The sequence below is a fragment of the Heterodontus francisci genome, chromosome 33 (genome assembly GCF_036365525.1).
Source record: "Heterodontus francisci isolate sHetFra1 chromosome 33, sHetFra1.hap1, whole genome shotgun sequence".
NCBI classification, from domain to species: Eukaryota; Metazoa; Chordata; class Chondrichthyes; order Heterodontiformes; family Heterodontidae; genus Heterodontus; species Heterodontus francisci.
The window spans coordinates 14,528,129-14,543,205 of NC_090403.1; the positions used below are offsets into that span (position 1 = coordinate 14,528,129).

Below are 15,077 nucleotides of genomic sequence, written 5' to 3' on the forward strand. Positions count from 1 at the left end.
CCGTGTGAATGTCCATTTGCTCCGTGTGAATGTCCATTAGCTCCGTGTGAATGTCCATTAGCTCCGTGTGAATGTCCATTAGCTCCGTGTGAATGTCCATTTGCTCCGTGTGAGTGTCCATTCGCTGTGTGTGAATGTCCATTAGCTCCATGTGTGTGTCCATTTGCTCCGTGTGAATGTCCATTAGCTCCGTGTGAATGTCCATTTGCTCCGTGTGAATGTCCATTAGCTCCATGTGTGAATGTCCATTTGCTCCGTGTGAATGTCCATTAGCTCCGTGTGTGAATGTCCATTAGCTCCATGTGTGAATGTCCATTTGCTCCGTGTGAATGTCCATTAGTTCCGTGTGAATGTCCATTTGCTCCATGTCAATGTCCATTAGCTCCGTGTGAATGTCCATTAGCTCCGTGTGAATGTCCATTTGCTCCGTGTGAATGTCCATTAGCTCCGTGTGAATGTCCATTAGCTCCGTGTGTGTGTCCATTAGTTCCGCGTGAATGTCCATTTGCTCCATGTCAATGTCCATTAGCTCCGTGTGAGTGTCCATTAGCTCCGTGTCAATGTCCATTAGCTCCGTGTGAGTGTCCATTAGCTCCGTGTGAGTGTCCATTCGCTGTATGTGTGTCCATTAGCTCCGTGTGTGAATGTCCATTAGCTCTGTGTGAGTGTCCATTCGCTCCGTGTCAATGTCCATTAGCTCCGTGTCAATGTTCATTAGCTCCGTGTGTGTCCATTAGCTCCGTGTGTGTCCATTAGCTCCGTGTGTGTCCATTAGCTCCATGTGTGTCCATTAGCTCCATGTGAATATCCATTAGCTCTGTGTGTGTGTGTGTGTCCATTAGCTCCATGTGAGTGTCCATTCGCTGTGTGTGAATGTCCATTAGCTCCGTGTGTGAATGTCCATTAGCTCCGTGTGAATGTCCATTTGCTCCGTGTGTGAATGTCCATTTGCTCCGTGTGTGTGTCCATTAGCTCCGTGTGAGTGTCCATTAGCTCCGTGTGAGTGTCCATTCGCTCCATGTCAATGTCCATTAGCTCCATGTGAATATTCATTAGCTCTGTGTGTGTGTGTGTCCATTATCTCTGCGTGAGTGTCCATTAGCTCCGTGTGTGTCCATTAGCTCCGTTGGTGTCCATTAGCTCCATGTGTGAATGTCCATTTGCTCCGTGTGTTTGTCCATTAGCTCCGTGTGTGAATGTCCATTTGCTCCGTGTGTGAATGTCCATTTGCTCCGTGTGTGTGTCCATTAGCTCCGTGTGAGTGTCCATTCGCTCCGTGTCAATGTCCATTAGCTCCGTGTCAATGTCCATTAGCTCCGTGTGTGTCCATTAGCTCCATGTGAATATCCATTAGCTCTGTGTGTGTGTGTGTCCATTCGCTCCGTTTGAGTGTCCATTAGCTCTGTGTGTGTCCATTAGCTCTGTGTGTGTCCATTAGCTCCATGTGTGTGAGAGCTGGGATTGGCAATAGCAGGGCAGTGCTCTGGGGCTGGGATTGGCAATAGCAGGGCAGTGCGAGTGCTCTGGTGCTGGGATTGGCAACAGCAGGGCAGTGCTCTGGGGCTGGGATTGGCAATAGCAGGGCAGTGCGAGTGCTCTGGTGCTGGGATTGGCAACAGCAGGGCAGTGCTCTGGGGCTGGGATTGGCAATAGCAGGGCAGTGCGAGTGCTCTGGGGCTGGGATTGGCAACAGCAGGGCAGTGCTCTGGGGCTGGGATTGGCAATAGCAGGGCAGTGCTCTGGGGCTGGGATTGGCAATAGCAGGGCAGTGCGAGTGCTCTGGGGCTGGGATTGGCAACAGCAGGGCAGTGCTCTGGGGCTGGGATTGGCAATAGCAGGGCAGTGCGAGTGCTCTGGGGCTGGGATTGGCAACAGCAGGGCAGTGCTCTGGGGCTGGGATTGGCAATAGCAGGGCAGTGCGAGTGCTCTGGGGCTGGGATTGGCAATAGCAGGGCAGTGCGAGTGCTCTGGGGCTGGGATTGGCAACAGCAGGGCAGTGCTCTGGGGCTGGGATTGGCAATAGCAGGGCAGTGCTCTGGGGCTGGGATTGGCAATAGCAGGGCAGTGCGAGTGCTCTGGTGCTGGGATTGGCAACAGCAGGGCAGTGCTCTGGGGCTGGGATTGGCAATAGCAGGGCAGTGCGAGTGCTCTGGGGCTGGGATTGGCAACAGCAGGGCAGTGCTCTGGGGCTGGGATTGGCAATAGCAGGGCAGTGCGAGTGCTCTGGGGCTGGGATTGGCAACAGCAGGGCAGTGCTCTGGGGCTGGGATTGGCAATAGCAGGGCAGTGCGAGTGCTCTGGGGCTGGGATTGGCAATAGCAGGGCAGTGCGAGTGCTCTGGGGCTGGGATTGGCAACAGCAGGGCAGTGCTCTGGGGCTGGGATTGGCAATAGCAGGGCAGTGCGAGTGCTCTGGGGCTGGGATTGGCAATAGCAGGGCAGTGCGAGTGCTCTGGGGCTGGGATTGGCAACAGCAGGGCAGTGCTCTGGGGCTGGGATTGGCAATAGCAGGGCAGTGCCAGTGTTCTGGGGCTGGGATTGGCAATAGCAGGGCACTGCCAGTGTTCTGGGGCTGGGATTGGCAATAGCAATGTTATTGGCCAGGTGGCAATGGTTTACAGTAATGCTCCCTCAGTGTGATGTCTGCTGTCTGCTCTGGGTCACTATGCAGTGACAGCCATGTTTTCCAGACTGACACTGATGCAAATGTCAGAATTGTTTGCTTCAGTGTGGTGGACAGGTGGAACTGGGATCTAGCAGGAATGCAGGAAAAGACAAACCTGTTTGTTGTCTGCTGGTCCTGGGGAAGCCGGACTCTGCAAAGGGAATCAAAGCAGGAAAATAATGAATGCTGTTGGAACTACAAACAGAAGAGAACAGCATGTGAAAGACCAACATCCCATTTAATATCAACCTTCGCACTAAAAACACCATTCCCAGTCACTGACGGAGCATATTATTTATAGCACAGCTAGAGACTAGAACTATTTAAAGGGCAGCGTCATTGCACCATCTCAGATCCAGAACAGCAGAGGCTTGTACATTTCAACCAGTCAGAGGCAAACAAAAGTGGGGGCTTGGTCTGCATCCCTCACAAATAACAGAAAGACCTATAAAGATGCAGGAATTGAACACAATCCCCAGCAATCGATTACTGGATTGTTTTTCCCACCATCATCACTGCCACCCCCTCCCCCTTCCAGTGTTGGACATAGCTCAGTCTTTCAACTCTGAGGCAAAAGGTGGTGGGCTCCAAGTTCCACACAGATGAGACTTTTCAGGTGGATATAAAATATCCCATGTCAGCTATTTAGAAGAAGAATAGGGGAGTTTTCCCCAGTGTCCTGGCTAATAATTATCCCACAATCAAAATCACTAAAGACAGATTACCTGGTCCTTCATCTCATTGCTGTCTGTGGGATCTCAGCAACTGTGATTTCTACTTTACCAATCATGACTACTATTTCATTGGTGATCGGTCCTTCCTGAGATTGTGAAATTGCTATATAAATGCAAGTTCTTTCTTTCTACCATACTTTGGTATGCTCCTGCTCACAAGCATGCACATCCACACAACACATATACACACACTACACATATATACACAAGCACACACAAACACACACCCACACAACACAACATATGTACACACATGCACACAGCACACATGCACACACATATACACAAGCACACACCCACACAATACATGTACACACATGTACACAGTGCACATCCACACAACACATGTACACACATCACATGTACGCACACAAAACCCATATACGCATGTACACAGACACATGCACATACAACACATGTGAACTCCTCACACACACATTCACAGAAACACACACATGTGCTGTCAATATGATTAGCAATTTATTAGTGATGGGAGGACAGTCCCACATAGGTAAACCAGTAGCTGTGGGATTATGGCTTATACCTCTTCCTGCTTCAGTCAGTTATTTTCTGTATCCAAGTTCCTCCAGCCAGTGGAATAGATACAGAAAGAGTAAGGACACACTATGTATGATAATCTATTCAAACCAAATTCAGATTTGGCAGAGACAATAATTAGCTTTTCATAATCTGGGCCATGCCTCATCAGGATCTTGTAACACACGACACAGTCCTGGAATGTCCATCAGAATTCCCAAATGCTACAGAAAATTCAGATAGAAAGGGATGAGAGAATGAGTGGAGGTGAAATTCACCTTGGCTGGAGCTGGAAAACAGCAAGCTGTGAATCAGCAGGATTGGAGGAGAACCATTATCCACAGCCTGTACAGCTGTGGCTCTCCCCCAAACATCTGGTTACCTTTCTGTTTTTCTCTCCATTGCTCACATTCTCATCTTCATAGTCCTCTGTCGCTTCCTCCTGATCCGTCAAAGGCCCGGAGCCATCAAACTTCTTCCCTTTGATCAGAATCTTGCCTTTGAGTTCCTGCAAAAGAAGTGGTCAGAGGATTATACAGACCCTTGGGATGGAAATTTCACAACAGTCTAGTGAGCTAACTGGAAATGCTACCCTGGATTGGACCCTATTCCTAATTAGTTAGGCGCCCACGATGAAATAATTTGGCCGAATTGATTAAATAATGAAAAAGAAAAGATTTGTATTTCTATAGCACCTTTCACAAGGGGCGGTACAGTGGCGCAGTGGTTAGCACTGCAGCCTCACAGCTCCAGTGACCCGCGTTTGGTTCTGGGTACTGCCTGTGCGGAGTTTGCAAGTTCTCCCTATGCTCGGCGTTCCGCCGGGTGCTCCGGTTTCCTCCCACAGCCAAAGACTTGCAGGTTGATAGGTAAATTGGCCATTGTAAATTGTCCCTAGTGTAGGTAGGTGGTAGGAGAATGGTGGGGATGTGGTAGGGAATATGGGATTAATGTAGGATTAGTATAAATAGGTGGTTGTTGGTAAGCACAGACTCGGTGGGCCGAAGGGCCTGTTGCCATGCTGTATCACTCTATGACAACCTCAGAATGTCCGAAATGCTTTACAACCAATGAAGTACTTTTGAAGTGTAGTCACTGTTGAAATTTAGAAAACACAGCAGCCAATTTGTGCACAGCAGGATCCCACAAACAGCAATCAGATAAGGACCAGATAACCAGTTTTAGTGATGTTAGTTGAGGGATAAACCTTGGCCAGAGCACCAGGAAGAACTCCCCTGCTCTTCTTCAAACTAGTGCCATAGGAACTTTTACATTTACATACCCACTCTCCTCTCGATTAAATAACTTGGCCCCCATGATGAAACAGCTCGATCCTCATTGCGTAACTAGCCCTCATGGTTGAATAGCTTGGGTCCCACCATTATATGACTTGGTTCCTATAATTAAATAGATTAGTGCTTTTTCTATTGCTTGTCCCTCGTGTCTACATAGCTGGATGACACTTGGTTTTAGCTTCTCCTCCGGAATTCAGCTTCACATGGGATGGGATAGCAGCAGAAACAGAAGAACATTGGTACAGCAAAGCCTCCATCCCCAATGTCAATTGTCCTTCTCCAGTCCATGTGAGGAGCACTACTAACCTCACCGCATGTTCCTGAGGGAGTTTCCTCACGTCTGCACTGGCTGAACACCCAATCTCACCCCACCCCCCCCCCCCACCCCCGCCAAACCCCAACCTCTACTCCCAAGACAACCTGGTGAAAGATGGGGGTAGGCCTGACCTAGTGGAAATAATAGCTCCAAAGTCTCCTGATGCAGGGAGAGGGTTTTGCATAGGCTTCATCCCTTCCCTTTGTAGGCGTCTGTCTTGACCGCATGCAGCCTATAAAAACTGTGGCCATTTTTTTTCTCTAGGTTTATGTGTCCCTTTCAATGATTGCAGCAAGGTCCTGTGATGCGACAGTGATGTTACTTAAACACTTGTGGTTGGTGCCTTGTGCCTGTGGAGGTGAAGCAGAGGAACCAGCCCTGGTGAGCTGGCACCCTGACACTGCCACCATGATACCGAGTCACCCTGCCAACCTTCCATGCTTAAACCCTGTCACCATGTCACTTTGACAGGGTCAAAGGAAAATAAGACTGCAATTTTTCTACATCTCTTAGGGAGGAAAAAGGAGTTAGCTTTCCGAACAACTAACTTTCTTTTCTACATTGTTGAGACCTTCTTAAGGCCCAGAATGGAACCTGTATGTATTCTCAGCAGGTTCAGGTCCAGAATGGAACCTATGATCAGAATTATCCAGTTAACCCAGGAACAGTCCCTGAAAATGCCTCCTAAAGTGGTCCATTGATAAGGTGGTTCAGCCTGTGCGGCATCTCCCGGCCCCAACGTGGGGTTGCTAACCTTGATTAGACATATTCCAGGTGATCACATGACCTCCCCCCTCCAAATGTCCCACCACCACACTCCAGCCATTGGTCACCCGAACACATCCGTCCTTGCCTTCCCAAGCCAATTGGAAAGTGAGCAGACTCTTTGTTACTTGATTGGATGATTTGACTGTCAGTCAGACAAACCTTTAACCCATTTCCAGCCCCAAGCATCTCAGGGCCTGACTGTCTCAGGTCTCACATTAAGAGTGGGCCATGGGCTTGGTGTTAGTGATCTGGCAGGACAGCAACTGTGCAACTGTATCCCAACAAGGAGCAGGAATGCTGACCTACTTTCTCCTCTCCAAGACCAGTGCACTGACCACAACGACCGTCCCATTCCTGCTCTGAAAGAGACCAGTGCACAGTTCAGTCCAAGCAACAGGAACATGTAGCCTCCTGAGCCAAGAGGGGCGTGTGAACTGACTTAACCCTTTTAACAGAAGTCTGGGCCAAGAGTCACTGGTTGAATACTTCATTTCCTTTCACCACTGTATTTAAAAGTGCCAAGAAGTGTGTAAACTGAAACTTAGTCACGTTATAGTCATGAATTTGGTGGAGTGGTGGAAACATCGCAGGGGTATAATATTTCAGTCCGATTGCAACTTTTACTAAAAGCCACATTTGAGTCACTGCAATGGAATCTGCATGGACAGCAATCTGAAGTATTTTTGTAAAATGACCCAGCAGGCCCAGCACGGTTCCCTCAAGCCTATGGCTCCAAGTGATCCAACAGTCCCTGCTCACAGTTTAACAATAGTATAATCACACTGACTGTCTGCTGACATGGTAATAATTTATTGACATGGCCAGCATGGGTCAGTTCCAATATCTCTGCTATTGACAGGGTGTTAACCAGGGCAGGGATTTCTGGATTATAATGGGTTCATAGAAGCACAGAAAGAGGCCATTCAGCCCATTGTGCCTGTGCTGGCTCATTGAAAGAGTTATCCAATTAGTGCCACCCCTAATCCTAATCTTTCCCCAAATCTGTGCAAGTTTCTCCTTTGCAAGTATTTATCCAATTCCCTTTTGAAACTTACTATTGATTCAGGCAGTGCATTCCCGATCATAACAACTCACTGCATAAAATAAATACTCCTCATCTCCCCCACAGCCTCCCCACGCTCCACCCTTTCCCTTTCTTTGCCAATTATCTTAAATCTGTGTCCTCTGCTGACCCTCCTTCCACTGGAAGCAGTTTGGGTGTGAAATTCATATGCGCCGTGCTGAAGTTCAACCTGGCTTCCCCGTGTGGCCCATGCGGCATTCTCCGCGGATGTGGGTGCACGCAGCGGCATCCCCTGCATGTGCCCAAACATGTTACATTTGCGCAATCCTGACGTCACACAGCGCAAGCAACTGATGTGATGCCAAGATTTCAAATTTGGACAACACAGGCCCTGGCTAACTGTAACGTATGTGTTGTCCACACTCCTGAAAAAAGAGTGAAGCAGCAATGTGGGCCCGGAAGCAGTGTCATTTAAAGGGGCAGGCATCCTGACTTGGAATCTTCCCTATTGCAAAGAGTTTGAAGGTATGCTGGAGTGTTTTTGCAGGTATTCTGATGAAATCCTGCATTTGCCAGAGAGTGTTGCTACATCCTCCCAGGCAAAGGCTGCAACAAGTATGGGGGCAGCAGTGGCAGTACCTCTGGGTCTGTAGCATGACAGACAGATGGAGCAGGGGCTGAGGAGAGGGCAAGCTTCGTGCCATGTCCTCTGCCAAGTTGGAGCTGGACTCCTCCATGCTCCTTGATAGTGGCAAGAGGCTGCCTGATAGGCCAGCAACGCAGCCTGCATTTCGGTATGCATGCCCATCAGCACTCTCCTGTATGCCACCCTCTCAAAGTCTTCATCTGATAAGAACTTGTTTGCCACCTCACCCTCGGTGGTCTGGCAAACAAACCATCCTTTCACCCTGCCTGGTGATTCACCAGGGGCTGATCCCAACTCTAAACTAGTCTCCAAGGTAAGTGCAGTGCCAGTGTCTGAGCTGGTGGCTGCAAGTTTCAGAGCAAGTGATGGGGCCTCTTCATCAGTGTTGTGCTGTTGCTCTCCCTCCTCCTCCTGGGCCTGCTGGGACCGGGCAGGTGGCAGTTCCTGGATGTCTGAAAGCAAGAAATCAGAAGGGGAAGATTGGTGTGAGGAAAGGGGAGTGCAGTGTGGGAAGGAGGAGCTCCATGGTCACACTATCAGCAACTTCCTCGTCCTACCAGATAGTAGGATGGGGTTTTGCTGGTGCTGTTCCTGTTTCTCCTCATCAGAGGTCCAAGGTAGAGCTGCATAAGCTGCTTCTGTGTTGCAGTAAAGGCTGACAGCTGGGAAATGAGAACAGTGGGTGGGGGGGGGAGGGGGGGGGGCGGCGTTTGGAGGTGTTGAGAGCATTTCATCAGGTGGGATGGAGTGGGTGGGGACAGCCTTCCCGCTCTGCCGCCAAGTGGGAAATTAGTGCACAATTAAGGGCCTCGTCCTGCCTCAGCTGGTATTAGGCCCATGGGGGCGGGGCTGTCACCATGCAGGGAGCACGCCAAGCAAACCTGTTTGGGTTGCTACTGGTTCTGGGGAGGGCTTGGGGGGAGCCCTTGTTCGAAGGCACTTAGTGTCTTATCGAGGGACCCAGCATCAGGAAAGGGGGGGTTGTTTGCTGCTGAGAGCGAGCCCCTTGCTCCTGCTGCTGACTCCCCCTACAACTCCCTCCCCCCCGACCCCCACCCTCTCAAAACCCCTCCCACCATGACTCACCTGTTGCCTCGGTTCCTCAACGCTCTTGGGTTTTTAGTGGTTGCGTTACAGGCAGCAGCCATCACCTCTGCTGTGATGCTTCTCAGTGGGTGGGGCTTTCGTTGCCAGGGTCCGTAATCCTGGGAAAGGTCCACCGCTGTCCACTGAAGTGCCTAATTGGCACGTAACGCGATGGGCCTTCCCCACAGGAGGCAATGCGGGATCTCTCTGGGCCTTCAGCCAGTGGCCAAGACCCCGTCGCCTACATAAAATCCCCCCCACTGTGTGTAACGTCAAAGGTAGGTCAAATAACAATCAAAAAGTTGGGACGTGCCTGTGAAGCAGTGAAAGCACACTCTCAGAACAAGTGCTGTGAGCACATGGCTTTCTCAGAGGTCGGCCAGCATCTATGCAATTTCACTGTTAGACAGCTTTCCAGCTTGTCACTTTCATTCAACAATGACTCCCTGTTCTGTTCCTGCCTTGTTGACCCTGGTGAGTTCCACACAGCTCGGGAAACTGTTAATACTGGCTGTTAAAGCCAGAATTCAGGGTTAAAGACTCAATCGATTATTTAATCAGTTCCATGGGGATTCCGCTCACCTCCAAATGTGCCCTGATTAAACTCGGAAGTGGGCGGGATCATGTCAGGTTTCCAACCTGCCGGCATTTCACGATTTTTCAGGGAATTAATGCCCCACTTGCACCCGAACCTACACCCGCCCACGCCCCGGCAGTTAGAATTCTGCCCAAGGTGTCAGGATTCAGCCGCCTGAGCCCGAAGCTCCGGAATCTCCTCCTTAAACCTCTCCGTCTCTCTATCTCTCTTTCCTCCTTTAAGATGCTCCTTAAAACTTACCTGTTTGTCCAAACCTTTATTCATCTGTCCTAATATCTCCTTATGTAGTTTGATGTCAAATGATGTCTGAATATGCTCCTGTAAAGCACTTTGCAAGATTTTACTACATTAAAGGCGCGATATAAATGTAAGTTGTTCTTATTTAAGTTACAAGGAAAGGTTAAGAAACTGAGGTTTGAATCTTGCTGATGATTTGAAATTTTTGAACTGATGAATAGAATTGACACAAATTGTGCCGAATGATTCAAATATCTGAAGCCTCAAATTCATAAGAAGGGAGTTGGCAAGAATCTTTATCACTCAGTGAGGGTCCGATTGAATTTAGGTGGTGGTGTGAACAACTGATGTTAATCGGTCGAGCCAGTCTACACACCACCCAATTTTCCAGTCCAGCAAACGGAAAGGAAATTGTGCAGTTGTGCAATTGTGATGGACAGCCCAACCAATATTGCCCAATTTATACCCCGCCCAAAGTTAAACTTACTCCCAAAGGGGTGATATCCGAATATAGCTGGTGCTTTCCTGTTCTGGCACCAGCTGTGGCTCAGTGGTTAGCACTCAGAGAGTCGTAGGTTCAAATCCCACTCCGGAGAGTTGAGCATAGAATTCAGGCTGACATTCCAGTGCAGTACTGAAGGACTGTTACACTGTCTGAGATGCTGTCTTTTGGAACAGACATTAAACTGAGGCACTCTTAAGTGGATGTAAAATATCCCATGGGACTATTCAAAAAAGAGTAGCAGAGTTCTGCCCAGTGTCCTGGTCAATAATTATCCCTCGACCAATATGACTAAAGAAAAACAGATTATCTGGACATCATTACATTGTTCTTTGTGAGAGCTTGCTTTGTGTAACAGTGACTACATTTCAAAAGTACTTCACTCACGGTAGTTTTAGGATTGGGGATGTCCTGAGATTGTGAAAGGCGCTAAATAAATGCAAGTTCTTGCAAGTATAAAAATAAACTGCATGCCGTTAGCACCGCAGCCTCACAGCTCCAGCGACCCGGGTTCAATTCCGGGTACTGCCTGTGTGGAGTTTGCAAGTTCTCCCTGTGTCTGCGTGGGTTTCCTCCGGGTGCTCCGGTTTCCTCCCACATGCCAAAGACTTGCAGGTTGATAGGTAAATTGGCCATTAGAAATTGCCCCTAGTATAGGTAGATGGTAGGGAAATATATAGGGATAGGTGGGGATGTGATAGGAATGTAGGATTAGTGTAAACGGGTGGTTGATGGTCGGCACAGACTCGGTGGGCCGAAGGGCCTGTTTCAGTGCTGTATCTCTAAACTAAAAAACTAAACCTTTTCTTTGGACTGTTTGAGGATTTTTTTCTTGCACAGATGGGACATCTAAATGTTGGTATTAGGGGCTAGTATGGTGATGAAGGCAGAAGGGTCCCCAGCCCTCAGGTTGGTGTGGGACCAGTGCCCCGCAGCGGGGACCAACAATCCCTCATGGAGAGACTCCATGCCTGGTTTAAATGATAAAGTCCTGTCACTCACTCCTTGACACCTCAGTCTGTCTGTTTGTCTGCATCATTCTCAGCCAGCTTTCTGTCATTCTCCTCTTCAGGTGGGGCACAGGATCCACCTGGCTGAATGAGTTCCTCTCCTTGAATGATAAATCTGTCCTCCACATACCAGGTAATTCCCAGGTGGCCTGAGATACTATCTAGAGCTGCAGTGTCAGCCTTACCCCATCTGCCCACTCAACAGAATTTATCCAGACTGTGACTCTCTGATGGAACCAGTTGCGACTGGAGCGAGAATTTGCTCTCCTTTATAATCATGAGTCCGATGGGATGGATTTCCATTGTGTTTATGATTAGGTCAGTATCGAGATGAGAAAAATCTTTCCATAGTCATTACACAGAGAGATACAACAGTCTCCGACCACACAGTTACCTCGGGTGAGGGAAGCTCCTTTGGGACTTTGCCGTCGATCATTGCAGTTACCAGAATGTCGCCGAGGATTTCCTTTAAATGCCGGGCCATGACTGTCTGCTGCTCGACACCACAGTGATTCTCCAGGGACAGAATAACGGGATACGGAGAAACCTGGGAAGAGAATTCAAGAGGATTCTTGACATCAACCAAATGTAGGCAATCCCAGCAAACTGCAAGATTTTGTTAAACAAATAATTTTAGCAGGACATACATACGAGCTGCAATGACAGTCTAAGACAGTACATGGCTGAATTCAAAGTTGCTAATTCAAATTACGTGATAATTAGAAATTATTAGCACTATATTGTCACTTTGCTGTACGACCTTTGCTTAATACTTATTATTGGATAGTTCAATTATGGTTCACTAATGTCCTTTAGGGAAGAAAATCTGCTGTCCTTACCTGGTCTGGCCTGCATGTGACTCCAGACCCACAGCAATGTGGTTAACTCTGACATGCCCTCTGAAATGGCCTAGCAAGCCACTCAGTTGTATCTAATCGCTACGAAGTCAATAAAAAGGAATGAAACTGGTTGGACCACCCGGCGTCGAACTAGGCACCGGAAAAGACAATGGCAAACCCAGCCCTGTCGACCCTGCAAAATCCTTCTTACTAACATCTGGGGGTTTGTGCCAAAGTTTGGAAAGCTGAACCACAGACTAGTCAAGCAACAGCCTGACATAGTCATACTCACGGAATCATACCTGACAGACAATGTCCCAGACACTGCCATCACCATCCCTGGGTATGTCCTGTCCCACCGGCAGGACAGACCCACCAGAGGTGGTGGCACAGCGGTATACAGTAGGGAGGGAGTTGCCCTGGGAGTCCTCAACATCGACTCTGGACCCCATGAAGTCTCATGGCATCAGATCAAACATGGACAAGGAAACCTCCTGCTGATTACCACCTACCGCCCTCCCTCAGTTGATGAGTCAGTACTCCTCCATGTTGAACAGCATTTGGAGGAAGCACTGAGGGTATCAAGGGCAGAGAATGTACTCTGGGTGGGGGACTTCAATGTCCATCACCAAGAGTGGCTCGGTAGCACCACTACCGACTAAGCTGGCTGAGTCATAAAGGACATGTCTGCTAGACTGGGTCTGCGGCACGCAGTGAGAGAACCAACAAGAGGGGAAAACATACTTGACCTCGTCCTCACCAATCTGCCTGCCGCAGATGCACCTGTCCATGACAGTATTGGTAGGAGTGACCACCGCACAGTCCTTGTGGAGACGAAGTCCCGCCTTCACATTGAGGATACCCTCCATTGTGTTGTGTGGCTCTACCACCGTGCTAAATGGGATAGATTTCAAACAGATGTAGCAATGTAAAACTGGGCATCCATGAGGCGCTGTGGGCCATCAGCAGCAGCAGAATTGTACTCACCCCCAATCTGTAACCTCATGGCCTGGCATATCCCCCACTCTATCATTACCATCAAGCCAGGAGACCAACCCTGGTTCAATGAAGAGTGCAGGAGGGCATGACAGAAGCAGCACCAGGCATACCTCAAAATGAGGTGTCAACATGGTGAAGCTACAACACAGGACTATCTGCGTGCCAAACTGCGTAAGCAGCATGCGATGGACAGAGCTAAGCGACCCCATAACCAACCTATCAGATCTAAGCTTTGCAGTCCTGCCACATCCAGCCATGAATTGACAATTGAACAACTAACTGGAGGAGGTGGCTTCACAAATATCCCCATTATCAATGATGGGGGAGCCCAGCACATCAGTGCGAAAGACAAGGCTGAAGCATTTGCAACAATCTTTAGCCAGAAGTGCCGAGTTGATGATCCATCTCGGCCTCCTCCTGAAGTCCCCAGCATCACAGATGCCAGACTTCAGCCAATTCGATTCACTCCGCATGATATCAAGAAACAACTGAAGGCACTGGATACTGAAAAGGCTATGGGCCCTGAAAATATTCCGGCAATAGTACTGAAGATCTGTGCTCCAGAACTTGCCGCACCCCTAGTCAAGCTGTTCCAGTAAAGCTACAACACGTTGTACCCTGCAATCTGGAAAATTGCCCAGGTATGTCCTGTACACAAAAAGCAGGACAAGTCCAACCCGGCCAATTACCACCCCATCAGCCTACTCTCAATCATCAGTAAAGTGATGAAAGGTGTCATCGACAATGCTATCAAGTGGCACTTGCTTAGCAATTACCTGCTCAGTGACGCTCAGTTTGGGTTCCACCAGGGGCACTCAGCTCCTGATCTCATTACAGCCTTGGCCCAAACATGGACAAAAGAGCTGAACTCCAGAGGTGAGGTTAGAGTGACTGCCCTTGACATCAAGGCAGCATTTGACCGAGTATGGCATCAAGGAGCCCTAGCAAAACTAAGGTCAATGGGAATCAGGGGGAAAACCCTCCGTTGGTTGGAGTCATACCTAGCGAAAAGGAAGATGGCTGTGGTTGTTGGAGGTCAATCATCTGAGCTCCAGGACATCACTGCAGGAGTTCCTCAGGGTAGTGTCCTAGGCCCAATCATCTTCACCTGCTTCATCATTGACCTTCCTTCAATCATAAGGTCAGAAGTGGGAATATTTGCTGATGATTGCACAATGTTCAGCACCATTCGCAACTCCTCAGATACTGAAGCAGTCCATGCCCGCATGCAGGAAGACCTGGACAGTATCCAGGCTTGGGCTGATAAGTGGCAAATAACATTCGTGCCACACAAGTGCCAAGGCAATGACTATCTCAAACAAGACAGAATCTCACCATCTCCCCTTGACATTCAATGGCATTACCATCGCTGAATCCCCCACTATCAACATCCTGGGGTTCCCAGTGACCAGAAACTGAACTGGACTTGCCATATAAATACTGTGGTTACAAGAACAGGCCAGAGGCTAGGAATCCTGTGGCAAGTTACTCACCTCCTGACTCTCCAATGTCCACCATTTACAAGGCACAAGTCAGGAGTGTGATGGAATACTCTCCACTTGCCTGGATGGATGCAGCTCCAACAACACTCAAGAAGCTCGACACCATCCAGGACAAAGCAGCCCACTTGATTGGCACCACATCTACAAACATTCACTCCCTCCACCGCCGACGCACAGTGGCAGCAGTGTGTACCATCTACAAGATGCACTGCAGCAACGCACCAAGGCTCCTTAGATAGCACCTTCCAAACCCACGACCTCTACCAACTAGAAGGACAAGGGCAGCAAATACATGGGAACACCACCACCTGCAAGTTCCC

At 49.0% G+C, this 15,077-nt stretch overlaps 1 protein-coding gene across 3 annotated transcripts in view; it reads right to left on the reverse strand.

Moving 5' to 3' along the window:
• LOC137348027 (1-phosphatidylinositol 4,5-bisphosphate phosphodiesterase delta-3-like) overlaps nt 1–15,077 on the reverse strand; it is a 313,571-nt gene that overhangs the window by 105,346 nt on the left and 193,148 nt on the right. Inside the window, exons 8-10 of one of the 3 annotated variants that reach the window (XM_068013110.1) lie at nt 11,812–11,964; nt 4,345–4,443; nt 2,780–2,815 (exon numbers count right to left, since the gene is read on the reverse strand). In XM_068013110.1, the coding sequence (XP_067869211.1) occupies nt 2,780–2,815; nt 4,345–4,443; nt 11,812–11,964 (288 nt within the window). Of the gene's footprint in view, nt 1–2,779; nt 2,816–4,317; nt 4,444–11,811; nt 11,965–15,077 lie in introns of all 3 variants that reach the window. The other 2 variants (XM_068013109.1, XM_068013111.1) reach the window with 2 other exon arrangements.